The 20,602-nt window shown below is 45.8% G+C and overlaps 1 protein-coding gene and 2 pseudogenes across 2 annotated transcripts in view; 2 read left to right on the top strand and 1 right to left on the bottom strand.

Moving 5' to 3' along the window:
* Positions 1-137: 137 nt before the first annotated feature.
* On the bottom strand, positions 138-1,806 carry LOC115250831 (tubulin alpha-1 chain-like; annotated as a pseudogene).
* Positions 1,807-5,109: 3,303 nt separating this feature from the next.
* On the top strand, positions 5,110-6,520 carry LOC101062444 (tubulin alpha-8 chain-like; annotated as a pseudogene).
* Positions 6,521-8,203: 1,683 nt separating this feature from the next.
* The window catches only part of inpp4ab (inositol polyphosphate-4-phosphatase type I Ab), an 81,498-nt gene continuing 69,099 nt past the window's right edge, over positions 8,204-20,602 (top strand). The window contains exons 1-25 of one of the 2 annotated variants that reach the window (XM_029840304.1): positions 8,204-8,240; positions 12,285-12,498; positions 13,376-13,420; positions 13,500-13,618; positions 13,807-13,923; positions 13,997-14,076; positions 14,295-14,406; positions 14,493-14,583; positions 14,681-14,828; positions 14,987-15,117; positions 15,186-15,290; positions 15,363-15,471; positions 16,057-16,243; positions 16,321-16,533; positions 16,602-16,743; positions 16,921-17,058; positions 17,288-17,320; positions 17,527-17,699; positions 18,179-18,302; positions 18,399-18,466; positions 18,727-18,926; positions 19,183-19,280; positions 19,386-19,498; positions 19,890-20,044; positions 20,159-20,210. In XM_029840304.1, coding sequence (XP_029696164.1) covers positions 12,393-12,498; positions 13,376-13,420; positions 13,500-13,618; positions 13,807-13,923; positions 13,997-14,076; positions 14,295-14,406; positions 14,493-14,583; positions 14,681-14,828; positions 14,987-15,117; positions 15,186-15,290; positions 15,363-15,471; positions 16,057-16,243; positions 16,321-16,533; positions 16,602-16,743; positions 16,921-17,058; positions 17,288-17,320; positions 17,527-17,699; positions 18,179-18,302; positions 18,399-18,466; positions 18,727-18,926; positions 19,183-19,280; positions 19,386-19,498; positions 19,890-20,044; positions 20,159-20,195 — 2,844 coding nt within the window. In that variant the 5' untranslated portion in view covers positions 8,204-8,240; positions 12,285-12,392 and the 3' untranslated portion in view covers positions 20,196-20,210. Of the gene's footprint in view, positions 8,241-12,284; positions 12,499-13,375; positions 13,421-13,499; positions 13,619-13,806; positions 13,924-13,996; positions 14,077-14,294; positions 14,407-14,492; positions 14,584-14,680; positions 14,829-14,986; positions 15,118-15,185; positions 15,291-15,362; positions 15,472-16,056; positions 16,244-16,320; positions 16,534-16,601; positions 16,744-16,920; positions 17,059-17,287; positions 17,321-17,526; positions 17,700-18,178; positions 18,303-18,398; positions 18,467-18,726; positions 18,927-19,182; positions 19,281-19,385; positions 19,499-19,889; positions 20,045-20,158; positions 20,211-20,602 lie in introns of those variants that run through there. The other variant, XM_029840303.1, reaches the window with a different exon arrangement.

Here is a 20,602-nt window from a genome sequence, read left to right as displayed (position 1 = left end):
TTGATGAAGTTAGACTAAAACTCAGAAATAATAAAATATATGACATTACAGGATGTTAGAGGAAAAGAGGCATTGTCTTATAATAAAAAAATATAAAAAGTACAGTGTATTTGTAATGACACAGACACCACTGATTGTTAAAGCTTTAAATCTATGAATGTGGTTTTCAACAGAGCTTCAAAGAACACAGCCGGAACAGTTGTCATCTTATTGGTGTGACTGCAATTTTTGAAAGAGAAGCAACAGCAATGACTTGAGCACCAGCTCTGAGCTTTTAAATATTCTTCCCCATCCTCTTCATCTTCTATCGAATCAAGGCCAACCTCTTCGTAGTCCTTCTCCAGGGCAGCCATGTCCTCTCTGGCCTCGGAGAACTCTCCCTCCTCCATCCCCTCTCCGACGTACCAGTGGACAAAGGCTCTCTTGGCGTACATCAGGTCAAACTTGTGGTCCAGTCGAGCCCAGGCCTCAGCGATGGCGGTTGGTGTTGCTCAGCATGCACACGGCCCTCTGGACCTTGGCCAGGTCTCCTCCAGGGACCGCGGTCGGGGGGCTGGTAGTTGATTGCCCACCTTGAAAGCCAGTAGGACACCAGTCCCAAACTGGATGCTTCGCTTGGTCTTGATGTTGCTGATGGCCACGTTGAACGTCTTTGGGCACCACATCACCACGTACAGGAGGCAGCAGGCCATGTACTTACCGTGACGCGGGTCACACTTGACCATCTGATTGGTGGGCTCGAAGCAGGAGTTGGTGATTTCAGCCACCGTCAGCTGCTCGGTGATAGGCCTTCTCTGCCGAGATCACTGGAGCATATGTGGCCAGGGGGAAGTGGATGCGAGGGTAGGGCACCAGGTTGGTCTGGAACTCTGTCAGGTCCACATTCAAGGCACCATCAAAGCGTAGAGAGGCGGTGATGGAGGACACAATCTGGCTGATGAGGCGGTTCAGGTTGGTGTAAGAAGGACGCTCAATGTCCAGATTCCTGCGGCAGATGTCGTAGATGGCCTCATTGTCCACCATAAAAGCACAGTCTGAGTGCTCCAGGGTGGTGTGGGTGGTCAGGATGGAGTTGTAGGAGGGCTCCAATACAGCCGTGGACACCTGAGGAGCTGGGTAAATCGCAAACTCCAGTTTGGATTTCTTGCCGAAATCAACCGACAGGCGCTCCATCAGTAGAGAAGTAAAACCAGATCCAGTTCCTCCTCCAAATGAGTGGAAGACCAGGAAACCCTGTAGTCCGGTGCACTGGTCAGACTGAGAGACAAGACCAGATTTCAGTAGACCATAACATTTTGAACCATTTTAATTTGGTGTCACAGAAGTAAAACAAGTCCTTTCTTACCAGTTTCCGTACACGGTCCAGCACTGAGTCAATATGTTTCCCTCCCAACAGTGTAGTGACCACGGGAGTAGATGTTGGCAGCATCCTCCTTTCCTGAGATCAGCTGTTTCAGGATGAAAAAGTTGGCGGTATGTTCCTGTACGAACTTCATCTGAAATACAAAGATGACGTTTCGTTTTTATTCAAATTTTTTACAGAACCTCATCTACAACAGTTGAACCATGTAGATTCTGGCGGACTCACCAATTACAGTGGGCTCCAGGTCCACAAAGATGGCCCTGGGGACATACTTCCCAGTTCCAGTCTCACTGAAGAAGGTGGTGAAGGAGTCGTCGTAGGCTCCAGAGGGCTTTGTGCTGGCATGTGTCCATCGGGCTGGATGTCATGCTCCAGGCAGTGAGCTCCCAGCAGGTGTTTCCCATCTGGACTCCAGCCTGGCCAACGTGGATGGAGGATACACTCGCGCTGCAGACAGACAACATATCTCACATTTGATCTTTCAGGTGTGTCGCTTCGCTTCAGCTGCTGAAATCAGTGACGCTCACAAACATTCCTGAGTTCAGGTCTTTATGTCGATGGTTCAAATCTACATTTGAAGTCTGCCAAAGACAGCAAAACAAGGAGTCCTAATGGTTTAAAATGCTTCCTGTCCATCAATTAAGTTTATGGGGGGTTACAGCAGTGGCTGATGGGAAATGCTGTCAGTCTGCAGCAGGCATATTGCCTCCACACCCAGCTAAAATATTTAGAGCTGCTTGTTAAAGCGGAGGGGGTGGAACCTGCAGGAGGCAGCCATGGCTGCAGGGCTGCTGAGACTGGAACAGTTGGGTCTCATCTGGACTCAGTCCTGAGGGAGTTTGTGATGTGATGTGACCAATCTGGTTTACTGCTCATACCTTCAGGAGGTGCTGAGAGTAATAGGAATGTAACTCTTGTGTCGACAAAGAGCTCAAAGGTCATGTTCACTCTTCCTGTAGGTGTATCCAATATTTATAGATGAATAATCCATTCACATTACCCTAGCATTACTGCATTAGCCGCTCCACTGTTCTATTCCAAATAAATGTCCTGAAAAAGACACCCGTTCAGTTTCTTTTAAGTCTGAGGCCAAAGGTCACACATGTGTTTGAGTTGTTGAGGAAATTCCTATTTCTGAACGTGGCCTGCAATTCATCAGAATTTATTATCTTCGAAGCGCCACATTTATCCTCTCTTATCAAACTTGTTTTGGTGTGGCCACTATAACAAGTCCAAACATGATTACGTGACCTACTTTGTGGTCAAATACAAACAAACACTTTCACAATCGTATGTGCACAGCAGAATCCTCAGAATCCAATGGTTGCGCGATACCTTTTCCTTCACACAGTCTTTCGCCATCATTCTTGCTGTCTTGACATGAGAATTTAATTGCCCGTAATTGCTGCTGTAATTATTGTGATTTGATAAAAATCTTAAATATTTTGCTTCAAGAAAAAGTACTGATTTTAATTTTTGAATTATAAGATAGTTATTAACACAAACCTAGTTGAAATACCATAAATAAACACCCACAGAAAAACTGCATTAAAGAAGACAACTTTAGATAGAGTAGAGAAAAAGCTGGCAGTGTGATTCCCCTCCCCCATGGATCCAATGTGGGGAGAGGGGCACTGGGATGGCGGCGAAAAGCTATTTTAAGTGAAGTTTGATCCAGCTTACGAACTACAAGATTCTCACATTGACATCAGACAGCTGCGAAATCGTGAAATTACAACAGTCCACATCACATGACACAACTCAGCTTCAGCCTGAGTGGAGGCAGCTTCCTGTTAGCCACCCTGCCAGCACAGATACCGAACATCCGGCAGAACGAGAATTACACGTATGAACTGAAGGCGTGTTGTTTTCTACATGCAGAAATGTGTTTCGCAATAAGGAGACATTATAGTTGTCCAGTCCAGTCAGGAAGGGAGGAGTTCAAAGGTTTGACAGACTGAACTGATCTTCACATGACCATTTCAACACTGAAAAGTAAACTTCAAGACACAGACAAATGTCTAAAGAGACACACTGGAGAAATGGTCAAAGTCAGCTAATAAAAGAAAAACAGCCTGGCATGTATGTGTGTGTTCTTCACTCTTCACATATTTACCAGAGAAAAGGATTAAAAGTGTGAAATAAGGAATAAACTCACCATGATGATGATGATGATGATGATTGCTTGTTGTTTTCTTCAACACTTTTCTGCAGGCTCACAGTCACCTTTAATGGGATCTTTGTGAGTGTGGACCTCAGACAGAAGCTGAGCTTATAAGCAGAGGAGGAGGAGCACGAGGAGTAAGAGCAGGAAGCGGAAAAAACAAGCATGACTCGCATTATCAAACTTTGACTTCTTTCAAACTTCCTTCACTTCCCGTCAGATTACTCACATTGAGCGCCACCGTAAGGCTGGAAAGTGGGTTGCAAGTTAAGTGTTGACTGGAAGCTGAGCAGTCAGATTGAAAACGGAAACACCAGTATGGCCCCTCCAAATGCTGGTTCAACCAGCTAAAACAGAGTTTAATGTTAAAGACAAAAAGCTGGATAGAAAGCTGGTTTGAGGAACTAAATGTTCTGGTTATTCAAGGGTGGAGTTGCTCCTGGGGGGTTCAGTTTGAACCTGTATGGAGGTGTGAATGTGTTGGGTGGTGGAATGTGTGTGTGGAGGTGGGGGCTTCTGGACTACAGGACTATCTTCTCTGGAGGCCCCCACAGTCCTCCCGTGACCTTCGGTGTCAATGAGACGGGTCTAAACTGTGACAACAAAGGCACTTAACAATATTATGGTGAGTCCTCTCATTTTACTGACTTAACAAGAACTAGTGTAGTGGTTTAAAGGTTTTACTGACTGAACTAGTGTGGTGATGATCAGAGCCATAAACATCAGATGCTCTTAATATGAGCTCAGAAACTGCTGTCACAAAGGCCAAAATGTGGTGACACTTCTCTTTAGTATAGATCTGAGCTACCGGTAGGACTCTGCCAACCAGCTTTCACGTTTAAGACTCTCAACATGTTTGTTGGCTGGTGAAAACAAACATTTTCTGGCAGATCAGAGGTCAAAACTTGATGGGTTTTCTTTTATGCACTTTTGTGCAATTTGGACTGATGACATTTTGTTTAGGTAAACCTGGCATAAACTTTTGAAAATTGCAGACAAATGTTTTAACGCAGGTGTCAACCCTGTCCAGGAAACAAAGGAGTTTCCAAGGACAGCCTCTGGGTGGGGTCTGCTGTTTGCTTTTTTAATAACAAACGAAAAGACTGACACCAAATCCAACTGCCCTCATGTTGACATGGGCGTGGCTCCATGCAAACATTTACATCTGCTAAAAAAACTTAGGAGATGCAAATTTTAGCACCTCCTGTAGTATGGAGAACCAAACCAGGTTGGACCACATCACAAACTCCCTCAGGACTAAGTTCCAGATGAGACCCAACTTGTTCCAGTCTCAGGAGCCCTGCAGCCAATGGCTGCCTCCTGCAGGTTGGGTGTGGAGGCAATATGCCTGCTGCAGACTGACAGCATTTCCCATCAGCCACTGCTGTAACCCCCATAAACTTTAATTGATGGACAGGAAGCATTTTAAACCATTAGGACTCCTTGTTTTGATGTCTTTGGCAGACTTCAAATGTAGATTTGAACCATCGACATAAAGGCCTGAACTCAGGAATGTTTGTGAGCGTCACTGATTTCAGCAGCTGAAGCGAAGCGGACACACCTGAAAGATCAAATGTGAGATATGTTGTCTGTTCTGCAGCGCGAGTGTATCTCCATCCACGTTGGCCAGGCTGGAGTCCAGATGGGAAACACCTGCTGGGAGCTCTACTGCCTGGAGCATGACATCCAGCCCGATGGACACATGTCCAGCACCAAGCCCTCTGGAGCCTACGACGACTCCTTCACCACCTTCTTCAGTGAGACTGGCACTGGGAAGTATGTCCCCAGGGCCATCTTGTGGACCTGGAGCCCACTGTAATTGGTGAGTCCGCCAGATCTACATGGTAGATGAGGTTCTGTTGACGTGGGACTCTCACACAGAAAATTTGGCCTCAGTTATTTTATTGATGTCATATTTGTTGTGCTGAGACTTGAATTGTAAATTAAACTTGACTACTGATCAAATCTTGTCTAGTCCAACATGTTGGTCTTCTGAAATCTGGTCTTTGTCTCTCAGTCTGACCAGTGTGCAGACTGCAGGGATTCCTGCTCTTCCACTCATTTGGAGGAGGAACTGGATCTGGTTTCACTTCTCTCCTGATGGAGTGTTCTTTCTGCTGAATTTGGCCGAAAGTCCAAACTGGAGTTTGCGATTTACCCAGCTCCTCAGGTGTCCCACAGCTGTAGTGGAGCCCTACAACTCCATCCTGACCACCCACACCACCCTGGAGCACTCAGACTGTGCTTTTATGGTGGACAATGAGGCATCTACGACATCTGCCGCAGGAAGGAATCTGGACATTGAGCGTCCATCTTACACCACCCTGAACCGCCTCATCAGCCAGATTGTGTCCTCCATCACCGCCTCTCTACGCTTTGATGGTGCCTTGAATGTGGACCTGACAGAGTTCCAGACCAACCTGGTCCCCTACCCTCGCATCCACTTCCCCCTGGCCACATATGCTCCATTGATCTCGGCAGAGAAGGCCCTATCACGAGCAGCTGACGGTGGCTGAAAATCACCAACTCCTGCCTTCGAGTGTGACCCGCGTCACGGTAAGTACATGGCCTGCTGCCTCCTGTACCGTGGTGATGTGGTGCCCAAGACGTCAACGTGGCCATCAGCAACATCAAGGACCAAGCGAAGCATCCAGTTTGTGGACTGGTGTCCTACTGGCTTCAAGGTGGGCATCAAACTACCAGCCCCCGACCGTGGTCCCTGGAGGAGACCTGGCCAAGGGTCCAGAGGGCCGTGTGCATGCTGAGCAACACCACCGCCATCGCTGAGGCCTGGGCTCGACTGGGACCACAAGTTTGACCTGATTGTACGCCAAGAGAGCCTTTGTCCACTGGTACGTGGAGAGGGGATGGAGGAGGGAGAGTTCTCCGAGGCCAGAGAGGGACATGGCTGCCCTGGAGAAGGACTACGAGGAGGTGGGCAACAGGCAACCTTAGAGGAAGACGAGGAATTAGAAGTTGGAGAAGAGTTTTAAGGGCTCTGTTGTAGTTTTGAGCTAGTTGTAGTTTTGAACAGAATGTGGGAACTTTAACATTTACCAGGAACTTTAATGAATTAAAAAAACAACTTCGATCACAGCTCTTGAAAAGATGAACCGATAAAACTGATTTGATGACATATTCAAACCACCACCGGTTCTCTAAGAATGACATTAATAAATCTTGCTCTGAGCTGCTTTTATTGCTGCATTATCATTTTCTATTTGTTTTTATTACGATGTCATCAGGAAGTCTAACTGTGTACCATCTTTATTTTATATAATGTTCTAATTCTGTTTGTAGGCCTAAAATTGCCCATCTGATGTGAGCGATAAAGATGAAACAGGTCATGTTAAGACGCTAGCAGACTGAGGCCAAAGACCATCTTCACAAATGTAGAACATCACATTAGAGATTTTTAAACTTAACAATCTGACCAGATAGTTGGATTTAGTCGTGCTATAGAGGGTTAAGCTATTCAATTAAAGAAGATTGGGGTCTGGACTATCTGGTACCCACCATTCACGACTCCACGGGTCAAACTTGTCTTTTGTACTCAGAATGTTCTAACCAGTCTTGGGTACTGGAATAGTTGCTGTGCTGTCCTTCAGGCTGGAAAAACCTGGACCACTCTAACGTTGGTTTGTCTTGGAGAGGTTTTATACAGATATATACACAAGCAGGTAAGATAGAGCCCCCCCCACCTTTCCAAGCCAGCCCAACTTCAGAGTGGTTCTCTGGCTATCCTAATTTGACTCACTCTTGGGCTAAGATTTTTCGTACAACCCTAGCAGAGAATAAAGAATGGGAAGAGAGTTCTGGCCTCTGTCTGCCGCAATGACTGTCCAAAACAGACAACAGAGCCAAGTTATTTCAGTGAAGATCAGCATTTCAGCTCCAATGAGTCTCAGTTTCAGGAGAAAAACACTTATTTAGGTCTGTAAATCACATCCTCTTTCACTAAGGCCTGAACAGGAATCTGGCCTGTACCCTGTTTCCACCTGTCCTGAATAGGCCTGCCTATGGTGTGTCCTATATGGCAAGAGTCTGTAAACAGCAAGAATCACCTTTTCTGACTGACGTCTGATGAATGAAGGGCCAGATGCTGGTTGCAGTACCAACAGTATGGCCACAAGAGGGTGCAAACAAGCAGACGTGGAACAGTGAAAAAGAGATTTAACATTTACTGTTTATATACCTCTCATTTATATGCCTCTCATCTGCATCATAGGAACATAAACACTAATAAAATGTACACACCCATACACGTCTGAAAGCCTGTGCAGTAAAAATATTCTTTATAGAAGATAGGTTCTCCACATGATTCAGGTACCATTCTTTCGTTTTTTCTTACTTTCTTTAATGTTTATTGTTGAGTTGAGTTTAGGTAAGCTTGGTAAATTCATCATAACACACACACACACACACACACACACACACACACACACACTCAGAAGCCTGGGTATTTTATTAACTTTACAGGACAAAACCTGCTGTTTACATGTATACATCTCTCATTCTGACTTGACGTCCCAACAGTAGGTACGTCACTACGCGATACGTAAGATCTGCGTGATGACCGCAGCAGCGTCTCCCGCAGGGGGCGTGGTCATCACTCGTCTTCATCGGCAGGAGCAGAAGAAGAGTCTTCATCACCGCTGCGGGACTGTAAGACGACAAAAACCAACTTTTTAATGGCCTGACGAACCTGAAGCGGTGAGTCTCATGACGCTTTATTCAGCGGCTTTTTAAGCAACCTGACGTTTTCTGTCGGCTAACAGCTTTAGCCGAGAGGCTGCTACTCTGAACGCCTTAAAGTTGTCAAACGGACGCTTCGGTTTTCATATTGGCGTGTTTATGGAAACAGATAACAGCATGTCTGACAGGGGAAATGACGTGATGACGTCACAGCAGGACAGTAAACACGCCAAAGCGGGTTAAATGTGTGTCAAATGGCGTGACTCTTTGGGAAATTACTGCAACTGTGCACACGGCCTGAACGCAAAGAATTCCGGCTTCGATGTACACAATCTGGCGGTTTGACGTGATGGGCGTGGTGCGCGTGCGCGTGTGAAGGTCAGCTCATGTAGGACCCCTATGTCTGCACTGAGCTCCTCATGTTGCGCATCACAGTGTTCCAAAAGTCATCGATGTCATCAGGTCTCGGTAGTTTCGCTGCAAAGTGGTTTGACACTTCTGCGAACTTTGCAAAACCGAACCGAAAAACCCAGCAGGAAGTCCTCTGAAGTAATGTAATGTAAGGTACCCAAACCCCCCTCACAGCCCCCACAAAAGTACTGTGATTACTATCACAGGAAATATAATTGCTCCTCTGAACCTCTCATCACAGCATCTCCCCCTCTATAAAGATATAGAGTTATATATATGTGTGTGTAAGAGAGAGTCTTATAAATATATATAAATATATATATGTGAAAACAGTCTGGCAGTTGAATCTGGCTGGAAATGCACATTCATGCTAAATGCTAACACAGTATTAGCAGGGAGAAGATTCCCGCTGCTGATGGAACAGAGCTGCTCTCAGATGAAGATGACACCGTTTCAGCTCACTCTCCTCTCGATCCCCAATATGGCTCGCACTCATCCGCATCCACACGTGCACGCCCCTAGGGAAGCACAATCTTCACTTTTGCAACATCACATTCGCAGAATAAATAGTAAAGTCTAAAAAAAACTCCACGTCTTTGCCATTAGATAGATAGATAGATTTTTCACCCTGAAATGTTTCAGATTATCCAACAATGTATAAAATCATACAGGCAGCTGGAGTAAATACAAACTGGAGTTTTAAAATTTATTTTAAAAGCATTCCAAACCTACTGGCTTTATGTGAGAGAGTAATAGCCAGTAATAACTGGTTGGCCCCCCTGGATGGCACGTGTGGCTGTATTTGACACGGCTGTGCAGGAGCTTCGGTTCACTCTTGCTCACACGATCACTATAACTCAGCTGGACAGTTTTTGAGCGCAGTCTGTTTATTATTTTTATTATTATTATTGTAAAAATTCTATTGTGATTATGATTTCACACAGTTAAACTCCTCTTGTTTGTAAAAAATAAGAAAATGCACTCTGATGTAGCAAGATGGAGCCAAAGGGCATACGCATATATCAAAATGTATACATATGTAAAAAAAAAAATAAAAAAAAGCAAGATTATAGTAGCAAATTACAGTGAGACATTAGTAACAGAGAAAGAACGTGTATGAGCAAGATTATAAAGTGTAGTTCAGTGCGTATCTTAGCCTTTATCGCACATTTCGTGTGTGTGTGTGGGTGTGTGTGTGAGTCTGTGTGTGTGTGCAGAGGGGAAATTAGTTGCACAGCTCTGGGAACAAATGTGTGGTGGTCTTTTGTTCTCTCTGTCCTGTGCAGCTCGGGTCTCTGTTGTCGCTCTTCGTCAGGTGAGGCGTGTTGAGGGACCCGGTCATCTCAGGTGTGATGTGGATGCCCAGCAACTTGATGTTGTCAAAAGGCTTCTCACTGGAGAAAGAGGGGAGCCTGGTCTCTCTTCCTGGGCCCCCTGTAGTCCACCACGACCCCCTTGGTCCTGCTGGTGTTCAGATAAAGATCGGTGGTTTGTGGAGCCCGTTTATGGCGAAGAGAGTGAAGAAGGCTGGACTGAGCATGCAGCTCTGTGAGCTACCTGTGTTCAGGACCAGTGTGGAGGGTGTGGTGTCCCCTATTCTCACCACCTGGGCCCTTTCGGTGAGGAACTCCTGCTCCAGGTCCTGGAGCTTCAGGATCAGCTTGAACCGAAGTCCACTATAGCATCCTGATATGAGTGTTTGACCACGTCCTCTTTGATCTTTTGTTGGACTGATGTCCAAACCAGCAGGGGTGATGATCTTGATGTTCTCTGCATTACCTAAACACTCATAGGCTCGAGGTCACAGAGTGATGCCAGATCCCCCCAGATTTTCTGGTATTTTCTTGTAAATCAAAACAAAACACAAATCAGGCCCAAGTCTCTCATCTATTATTATTTAAAAAAATATTAAGACGTGCACTTCATTGTTTCTCCTTGTGGTTTACTTTGGGATGCACACGCTTCTGCTTTCAGTGGTGAATCATGTGATCTACCCTAACCATTTCTTGGATAAATGAATGTGGCAAAGAGCATTATTCTCTCCTGAAGCTTCAAGTCGATATTGTCCGAATCAGTCTACACATTTGTTCAGGTTCATGGTTTATGCCAACTGGTAAATCCTTTTCAGTTTAGCGCTTAAAAATGGCCGCTTAATAATGGCCGCTTAATAATGGCCACTTTCTGGAAGCAGGACAGGAAGTGAGGTTGCTTAACAGGAAACAGCTCTGTGGTTGCATGCATGGATGTGTGACACGTTTGTGTCAGTAAATGTCACAATCATGATGGTAACGATGCAGTTTACTTTCTCTGCTAATATTTGCTTCATTAACTAACTAATCATATTTATATGCGCATCACCTTCATCATAATGAGCAGTGCTCATTATATTAATGAGCAGATTGGTGTTAGTGAACAGTAACAAGCATTTTATTGATGATTTATTGTCATGAAAAGACTATGGTCTGGTGCATTTAGAAGATCAGAAGATTTTCTTCACTTCCTCCTCGGAGACAGAAGAGCTTTAGAGAACCTGGAGTGTGAGGGAAGTTTCTGATCTTGTCTGGGACATTTTCTATGAACCTGAGTGAGGAGACGGAGACAGACCTAATCCCAACCTTCACACAGTCGGTCCCCATCTCCTTATATGGTGGCTTTTCTTCCTCACTTGAGTTTTTGCTCTTTGGAGAACTCACGGCAACGCACGTGTGCGTGCATGTGTGGGTTACATCCTTAGTTTCAGTGGTGAAGCTTGAACCTGACTTTGTCTTGATGTAAAACATGTAGGACACACGTGTCATAGCTGATCAAACTGGGCTACATATCAGGAAGTAGGACACCAGAACCACATTTAAACTGGGTCCCTCTGGACCTGTGATGGATGAACCACAGCAGATTGACGGACATTTTACCGTGTAGATTTACATCTGGTTTTTAATTCTTAGATGAGGAACAAGATGTAAATGGTTTTGACGACAGAAACGTCTTTATGTCCCATATTTCCTCCTCTGCACTTTCAGCCTGGTTAACATTTTCTTAGCACCATCAAGTGGAGGGAAAAGGAAATACATTTTATTTTTTATACTAGTTATTGATATTAGTTTTGACAAATCATCTATATATTACCTTAAATGACTTCAACACCACAACACCAGACCAGGCGCAGCCAAAGACACCATGTCCAAATTTTAACCCAGACGTGAGGCCACCTAGTGGGCCGTCACACTTCCTTTTTCTTGATGTTCTTCTCCTTATGACTTTACTTGTCTGTAGTTTGATTGCAACTCATAGTGCGAAAATTTGAGCTGAAGCGGTCATAATAGACAGCATATTTTGGAATTCATCTGACAAAAAAGCTGCTGCAAACATGTTAAAACAACAAATATAATGGATTCTCTTTTCCAACTGAAAAACGGAGGTGATGTGCATCAGGACAGATGGAAGATTCTCTGAATAGGTAGCATAAATAAGACGACGACTGAGAATAAACCGCTCTTTATATCTTTCAGAGTGAAAATAATTTGGATAACCTTAGCAAAATACTTCTAAATATATACTCATATGCAAAAACTGATGAATAATTTCCCTCTAAATCAGTCATAAATCTGAAATGGTTCATTTCCTGTATTTCTCATGTGTTTTTCTGTGTGTTAGAGAGTGGAGCTGGTCACCGTGGATCCTTACAGGAGTGCGTCACATGGGAGTGGGTGAGGGGTCCTATGCTCAGGCCTCCCGCCAACACCCTGTCCGGCCCAAACAACCATGGCGGGCGGCAGACAGCAGGGCTCACGCCTCCGAAGGCCGTGGTCGGTGTACCGCGCTAACACTTTCGACCTGTCTGATGAGATGATTACCATGGTTCTGACAGGTAGGGAGGCGGAGTCACATGTATGAGAGATAGTTGGTGCTATCAGATAGATCGCATCTTCCTCTCTTTATTTGTCCAACACTTAATATCAGCTAACATCAGCCGCCTCAGTGTCTCCTTACCGGCATGTCACACAAGGAATGTAGGTAATGATTTCCTGATGGGTCAAAACCAAGAGTGTTCTAAAAACCTTTGAGGTCCTGTTGTTATGAAACCTACTCATGGGACAGTTACACATCTCAGCACTGTCTTAACTAGGGGCTCCTCAAGGGGGAGAAAAGGGAAGGGGAGGGGTGATCATACTTCTGTAACCCTGGCAGCCACAGCCTATAGCCTATAAGATAATGCTAAAAGTTAGCGGCTCCCGTTCTAACAATGAGCAATAGCTTAACTTGCATTATGAATGTAGCTATGGTTCTAAATGTTCTCTCAGAGTAAGGCTTTCATCTTCATCTTAAAGTAGAGAGGGAGTCATCCTCCTGGAACAGGGAGCTGGTTCCGCAGCAGGGGGCCTGATGGATAAAGCCTCTGCCCCCCTCCCATTCTACTGTTAAAGGTTCTGGGAACCAGCAGTAAACAAACACAAACACAATGAAGGGTTCTACAGGTCAGGAGAAGGATTTTGAGGTTTATTCTGGATATTACATATATGGAATATATATTTAATATGTATATTCCATTTTATGTAGATAACTTTATTTATTAACTGCTTTTGTTTGCCATTTATGAATTGCCTGAGTTGTTACTAACATGTGCAGATACTTTCAGGTCTATAGCAACTTTAGAAATATAGTGGTGATGAAAAAATGGTGACGTAGCTTTTGAATTAAAGTTTAATTTCTATCAACACATCACAACTTTCTGTGATGTTTTCTAGGAAATAGTCAGGACCCAGATGAGCCCGTGCTGGAGTTCAGTCTATGTGAGTAACGCTGTTGTTGCAGCGCATCAATTTGTTGATGATTTCACCAGTCATGTGACCTCTGAAACGCCGCTTACAGCTTGCACCAACCTTGTGACTCCCACTTTGGACCGCAAACCCAACAGCTTTGTGTCAGTGAGTTGCACGACACCGCCCCAGGCATTCTGGACCAAACATGCCCAGACAGAAGTCATTGAGGTACCTTGGTCACCACAACCCCCCCGCTGTTTTCACTAATTATATGAGAATGGAATATTAATGGGACCGCAGGTAACATTCCTGTCGTGTCACCACTGATGATCGGGGTCAGACTTGTGGCTGCAGACCTGATGTGTGTAAATGAGATTGCTCATTAGAAATCCTGACGTGTTCCGATTGGTCCGCAGGGCTGCACTGACCCCGCCTACCTCAGCAGCGTTGCCTTTTTCCAGGATTCCTGTATCAGCCAGCACACACAGGTGAAGCTCACAGTGTACGACGTGAAGGACCGTTCAGTTGGCACAGTGAGTCCCGCCATTTGAAGTCTGTCCTCAAGCCACGGCCACTGTCCCTGAAACGTGTTGTGTGTCTTTGCAGATGTACGTACTGGGCTCGGCTCTGTTTCCTGTGAAAGAGCTGTTGCAAGACCAGAACCATCAACTGCAGCTGGAACTGAGGTCAGCAGGGAGCGCTCAAGATATTTAGATTAGACCTAATTGTCATGCAGACAACACAACGGATATAGGTTTAGCACCAGACATTGTTCCCTTCCTAAAATCAGGACGAGAAAAATGTCCATGAAAAGGTTAAATTCTACAGTTACAATGGTTCAGTTAGGTCCAACACTGTTGAGTGAAAAAAGTGACATCAGACTGACCCGGAACATGGCTGACAGGTCAGCGGAGAGCCATAGGGTGGGCAACATCAGCATTTCTGCCTGGCATTTGGAGGACAGAGCAGAGCAGAGGATGTCCCTCAGCCACATCCCTGAGAGCGTCGGTGGACGGGTAAGAGCCGATGGAGGGGGAGAGGGGGGGGGCACCCTGGCGGCCCGGGAGAGTAAAAGTCGATGTGATGTTTCCTGTTTGTGCAGACGATGCTGCCTGTTGACGCGAGCTTGACTGAGTCGATGACAGTTCGAATGAAATTTGCATCGCTCTGCAGAGACACGCTGCTGCATTCAGGTACAGCAGGAAAAAAGACGATTGCTTTAAAACCAGGGGTCAGATTGGTCTGACTCCACAAAAATCAGCAATGTGTGAAGTTATTCTTTATTGTCAGTTTTTGGAGGAACCCTTTCCAGGATGTACCGGTTCCCCACCACTAATGGGAACCACCTGCGAGTCCTGGAGCAAATGGCTGAGAGTCTTCTGTCTCTAAATGTTCCCCAGCAGTTTGTCAAGCTGTTGCTACAGGAGGACAGTTCCAGGTAGAGAACAAAGAACCACTGAGGACATTTATGTGCTCAACAATTTTTCATGTCTGATGTGTAAAAAACACATCCAATAAGAAAATGTGGAAAATTTAGGCAAAATCTGGGTGTAGGCCTTCAGGTGAACGGTTCTTCTGGGTTCTTGTTGTGATCAGGGTGTCCGAGCTGCAGCAGCTTGGCCAGTTGTCACCCTGCTGGGAGAACCTTCGACGTCAGATCATCACTCAGTTCCAGACAGTTCTAGTGAGCTACCAGGAGACCCTGGCGGACCTCGGAGACTACAGAGGTGAGATTCTTCTGGTTGAGCCGCGGACTCTGTCGCGTGGTGCTCAGGCGTGATCTCCTCCCCGTTAGGGCCGTCTTTCAAAGCCAGCCATTTAAAAGGAGACAGGAAGCTGGAGTTCATGCCCACCAACCTGCATGTGCAGAGGATGAGGGTCCACGATGAACTGGGCCTTGGTGAGATCAGAACCAGAACATGCACGCGTCCAGCACCGTGATCTATGTGAACCAGGTTTTTTTTGTGTGCAGAACACACCTATGATGTGATCACTGTGGGGGCGCCTGCAGCTCACTGTCTGGGCTTCAAGAACAGCGGCTTGAGGAAACTCCTGCAGAAGTTTGAGGAGGCCAAGAAGCAGTAAGTGGAAGAAGCAGTGGTGGTTGTTTTTATTACAGTTTTCATCCTTGTGTGAGTCGAATCTGCAGTTATTGTTCCCTTCAGTTCTTTTCTCTCAATGTTTATTTCTGGTCAGCATTGGTAAAGAAGATAGGTGAGTTCTTTCCTCAGTTCCTGGCTCACTTTGATCACTTTCAGGCATGACTCCGTCGTGACCGTGTCCACTGTGAAGAGATCGTCGAATATCAATGTTTAAAACCAGCACAGTAATAAAACACGTCAGCGTGTGAAGCTAAAGCTTCTCTCTCACCCTTTTCACATCGAATGTTTCTGCCTGGATCCACCTTCTCCTCCTGTTTCTAATGTAGACCAAACAATAATGAGGCTGTTCCAGACGTGCATCCGATCCCAACAAATTTTCACCATTGGAAAGCTGCTGGAATCTGTGTGACTCTGTAGAGAACTAAGATTTTATAAATTGTTTTCTCCTGACAAACTGGGTCCAGGTAGAAAAGTGAGTAGAAGCGGGCATGAGCACGGGAATGATGCGTGAGATGGTCTCAGACGGGTGCAGATTTGAGACGCAGCTTCTTTCTCTCTCTGCAGCAGCGCTCTCAGCAGCTCTCAGTCCATCGTCTACGTGTCCGACGACATTGGTCGAGCCAAAGAGATCATTGCTCACATCAATACGCTGAAGACGCAGGTGGGCTACTACACGGAGCGGCTGTCCCGTGCTGCCAAAGACCGCTCCGCCAGCGGGCTGGAAAGCACTCTCGCCATCCTGGCTGATAAGGTATTCCACACCTGGACCCGTTGCTGCAGGCACTTCCTCTTCTTTCTGAAACTCAAAACTCCTCCCCTGCCGCTCAGACACGACAGCTGGTCACAGTTTGTGACTGCAAGTTGATGGCTTCTGCCATCCAGGCCCTGGATGCAGCCAGGCCAGACTTCATCGCCTCCAAAGCGTCTCCCTCCGCAGAGTCGGATCAAGTAGTTCTACGGAACGACCAGGACACGCTGCTGGCTAAGTGGAGCGGACACCGCCGGTCCTTAGCCGATGCTGACTGGCACGAAGAGGAGTGGGTACGTCACACAGAAGGCTCTTGTGCTCTCAGATTGAACTCCTTAATGGTGCTGTGTTGACCTTTCAGGAGAAGGTGTGGATGAATGTGGAGAAATCTCTGGAGTGTCTCATCCAGCTTGTTGACAAACTGCTTCAGAAGAGCAGACGGTCCAGCAGCAGCAGTCAGGACATTCTCCAGTGTGACCTGCAAGACAAGGCCGCCAAGAAGGGTAGCACTTTACCTTTACTGGTTCTTACTGGTGGGAGAAACCATGTGTTTGACTGGACTGACTCCAGCAGTTTCACACATAATAACAGATCCCAATAATCACGAAAGACATAAATAGAACAACTTTTTGGAATGAATTAGACCAAAACGCTGAGATTCTGTTCTTGACTGTGTGAAGGTGAGGGGAAAAGTCGAGCTTTTTGGATCAACCCAGGAAGTTTATCAGAGGATCCCCCAGCATCTTCATCCTCTTCATCGTTACCTCAGCCATCCTCTCCCGCTCTGCCTGCGTGTCCCTGTCCTCAGCAACATTCCTGTATGTGTGTTTCTTCTAAACGGTGACATCTCACCCGTGTCCTTTGCTGTTGAAATGGATCCGCAAAATATTAAATCCTCTCTGAAAAGTGCATGATGTGCCCCTATCTGCGCGGAGGTCCACCTACCTTTGTAACCGATGCTGGGTTTGTCATGGTTCAGTTGTTTGTGTTTGCCTCTGCTGCTGCTGCTGCTGATTGTGCATGTCGCTCCTCCATCCCATCTTCCAGGTGAAAACCCCACTGCTGAGGAGGCGTATCCAGGTAAGAGCTGCGACACCCCCCACACGCTTGTGCCTCCATCTTTGCATCAGCGTTATTTCATTTGACCTCTTGTTTTCGGGTGTTCTGATGCTGTTTGATGAACACTAAAGACATTATCACGTGTACATCGCCTCTGTTCCGTTTATTTTAAATTCTCTGACGGGGATTTCACCTGTGGTGTGACGTGAAGTTGGTGTGTCTGTTAGGTGAGTGGAGTGAAGCCTTGTATCCCCTCCTTACTACGCTCAACGAGTGTGTCACTATGATGAGCGACACCGGCAAACGCGCGATGGTCTTCCTGCTGATGCAGGACACTGCCCCCACCATCGCCATGGAGCTGTCGCTGCAATATCGCCGCGATGTCGTCTTCTGTCAGGCGGTGGGTGGCACCAGCACGCAAACATTTTAATCTTTAGCTGTCTGACTGCCAGTTCCTTGTAACACTCCTACGCTTGACACGATCACATGGTTGCTATAATGTGTTTCTGCACAGATTAACAATGTAAATATAATGAAAACCTCATGAAACACTCATGATTGGCACAGAATATAATGGAGGAATCAAACTGTAACATGTTACAGAAAAAAAAGAGGAAGAAGACAATGAAGGGAAATGAAATTAGTCATTTATGTTTGTGAGATTCAGCTGTTTCATCGCCATCTTTAAGTGAATGTCAGTTTTTATGCAATTATTTTAATTGTTAAAATATTACATTGTTGAATAACAGCTTATTTCACTAATAACAGTGATCACTTGATGCCACATCTAACCCTTACGAACTGATTTGAAGGTTCATTTCATTAATGAAAACACAGACGTAACAGCATGAATAATGAAAATGGATTCTGCTTTTGAAGCTGACCTCTTTGATCTGTGGCTTCATCATCAAACTGAGGAACTGTCTGCAAGATGCCGGATTTCTGCGGCAGCTCTCCACCATCGGACTGCTGGCTCAGTTTGAGTCCCTGCTGAGTACCTACGGTACACACACACACACACACACCACACACACATGCACATACAAATAAACAAGCACACAAACTCTTCAGGAATGACCTTGTGTGTGGTGTGTTTTAGGTGAGGAGTTGTTCATGTTAGAGGACATGAGCGTTGGAATTATGGACCTTCGTAAAGTCACCTTTAAGGTTGGTTCTCCTGTGTCTGATTGCCCTTTATGGTCATCAGTAAGTTCTCACATCTGTCATCAGTGTTTTTATCACAGCTGTGAGGGATTTCTCCTCAATCATTATCTGTACTCATCAATCTTATTGTGCTACTAATGAAAATAATTGTATATTAATTCCAACTGCAAGAATTCTGCTTTTGTTTTTATAATTGATCAGTGATAAAGGTCATAACATTCATTCATAGTGTTAACCAATCCAAAATTTTGTCTGACTCCAAGGTTACTCAGGCCTCTGGACGCTCTGCCCCTGACATGCTGCCCACCATCACAGGCAATCGGGATGGGATTAACGTTCTGGTGCCCCTGCCGGGAACCATGTTCGACGCTCTGCCTCGAGAGATCCAGAGCGGGATGCTGCTGAGAGTCCAGCCGGTGCTCTTCAACGTAGGAATCAATGAGCAGCAGACACTGGCCGAGAAGTGAGACCGCTGTGAACAGTTCTGACTCTGACCCGTGCGCATGCATGGTTGTGTGTTCCTGTATTTGCTACACAGTCAGGCCCATAATACTAATTTTCTCCGTGAAGTGAGGACATTTTGTCTGGTCCTCACATCTTCAGATCAGGTGTTTGTGAGGGGTCACACTTGGTTGAAAGGTCCAGGGTTGGGTCAGGGATTATTTCGAAGAAAGTCCTCACAAAAATAGTTGTACTAACCTGTGTCTTTGTGTCTTCAGGTTCGGAGATACGTCCCTACAAGAGGTGATTAATCTGGAGAGTTTGTCCAGACTGAACTCATATTTTCAGCAGTTTCAGGAAGTTCTGCCAGAGGACTGTAAGTTCAGCCAAAAAAAGGACTTCTCTCATATTTCTGAAGTCTCCTGTTTTTCGGGTTGATCCGTCATTTGGATGCAATTGACCTTCTGTTGTCGCTTTTCAGGCCTCCCGAGGTCTCGTTCTCAGACGTGCCTTCCGGAGCTGCTCAGGTTTCTGGGCCAAAACGTCCAAGCCAGGAAGAACAAGAACGTGGACATTTTGTGGCAGGCAGCTGAGGTTCCACATCTACTTAAATCTCTCATTTCTTTAGAGTGATTGATAAGATAAGATGATCACCTGTGGCACAGTAACCATAACTGAGGGGATTATAATCAATGACAGAATCAGAACTGCTCAGCAGGAATTTCCAGGCTTTTGGTTCAGATGATGATTTACATCATTAGTCCCGTCAGTAGATGTCAAAGCAGCCATTATAATAAAGATTCTGCTGGAACACACATTCTTCCTTTAATGACATGATGTCGTACATCGGACGCTCCTTTAGATCTCACATGAAGCTGTGTATTTGTGCACAGGTCTGATACAATTTCACATTTGATCAAACCTTCTCATGAGTGCACCAGGCACTAAAAGGTTTTTTTTTATTTTCTTGTTTTTTTTTTATCAGATCTGCCGGCGACTGAATGGGGTTCGTTTCACCAGCTGTAAAAGCGCCAAAGACCGTACAGCCATGTCTGTGACCCTGGAGCAGTGCCTGATCCTGCAGCACGAGCATGGCATGGCGCCGCAGGTCTTCACGCAGGCCTTGGACTGCATGCGCAGGTAGGCGGCTACCTTCACACTCAAGACAAAGACCTTGAGCACGGCTCCACATTGCATCCACACTGCTGTACTTTAACAGAGGGCACATTTCAGCTGCTGTAAAATTCCTCGCAGCCTCCATGAGGTCAGCGAGGTTCGCTTCGTGTTGTAGGTGAGCTGCATCATTGCCGCCACTAGGGGGCGACGGCGTCAGGGTTAAGATCACACACGGCTCAGTGAGTTCACGTCTTTAAAATCTTAAACAGTTTTAAACAGTGCTTTCAGTGGGTGGTGGCAATTGATTCCCACCGTTCGCCTCAACCACACACAATCTGGCAAGAACAACACTGATGTTCCTGTTTATTAACCTTAGAAATATTTCTTTGTCCTTGTTTGATCCTTTAAAAGTCACGAATTGATGCGCACACACATTTGTTTCTTTGTGAAGATTCCTCATCTTCATCTCCTCTCTGTCTCCACACGTGCTCTTCCTCGGCTCTTCTTAATGTGCCAGCGGTCCCGTTGCTTTGATGCTTGCTTTGCTCTCCGTTTTGTGGATTTGTCCGAGTGATTTCTTTA

Source organism: Takifugu rubripes, chromosome 8, assembly GCF_901000725.2.
Source record: "Takifugu rubripes chromosome 8, fTakRub1.2, whole genome shotgun sequence".
Classification (NCBI taxonomy): domain Eukaryota; kingdom Metazoa; phylum Chordata; class Actinopteri; order Tetraodontiformes; family Tetraodontidae; genus Takifugu; species Takifugu rubripes.
The sequence above is the reverse complement of the archived record's forward strand: the minus strand, read 5'-3'. Positions and strand labels throughout refer to the sequence as shown.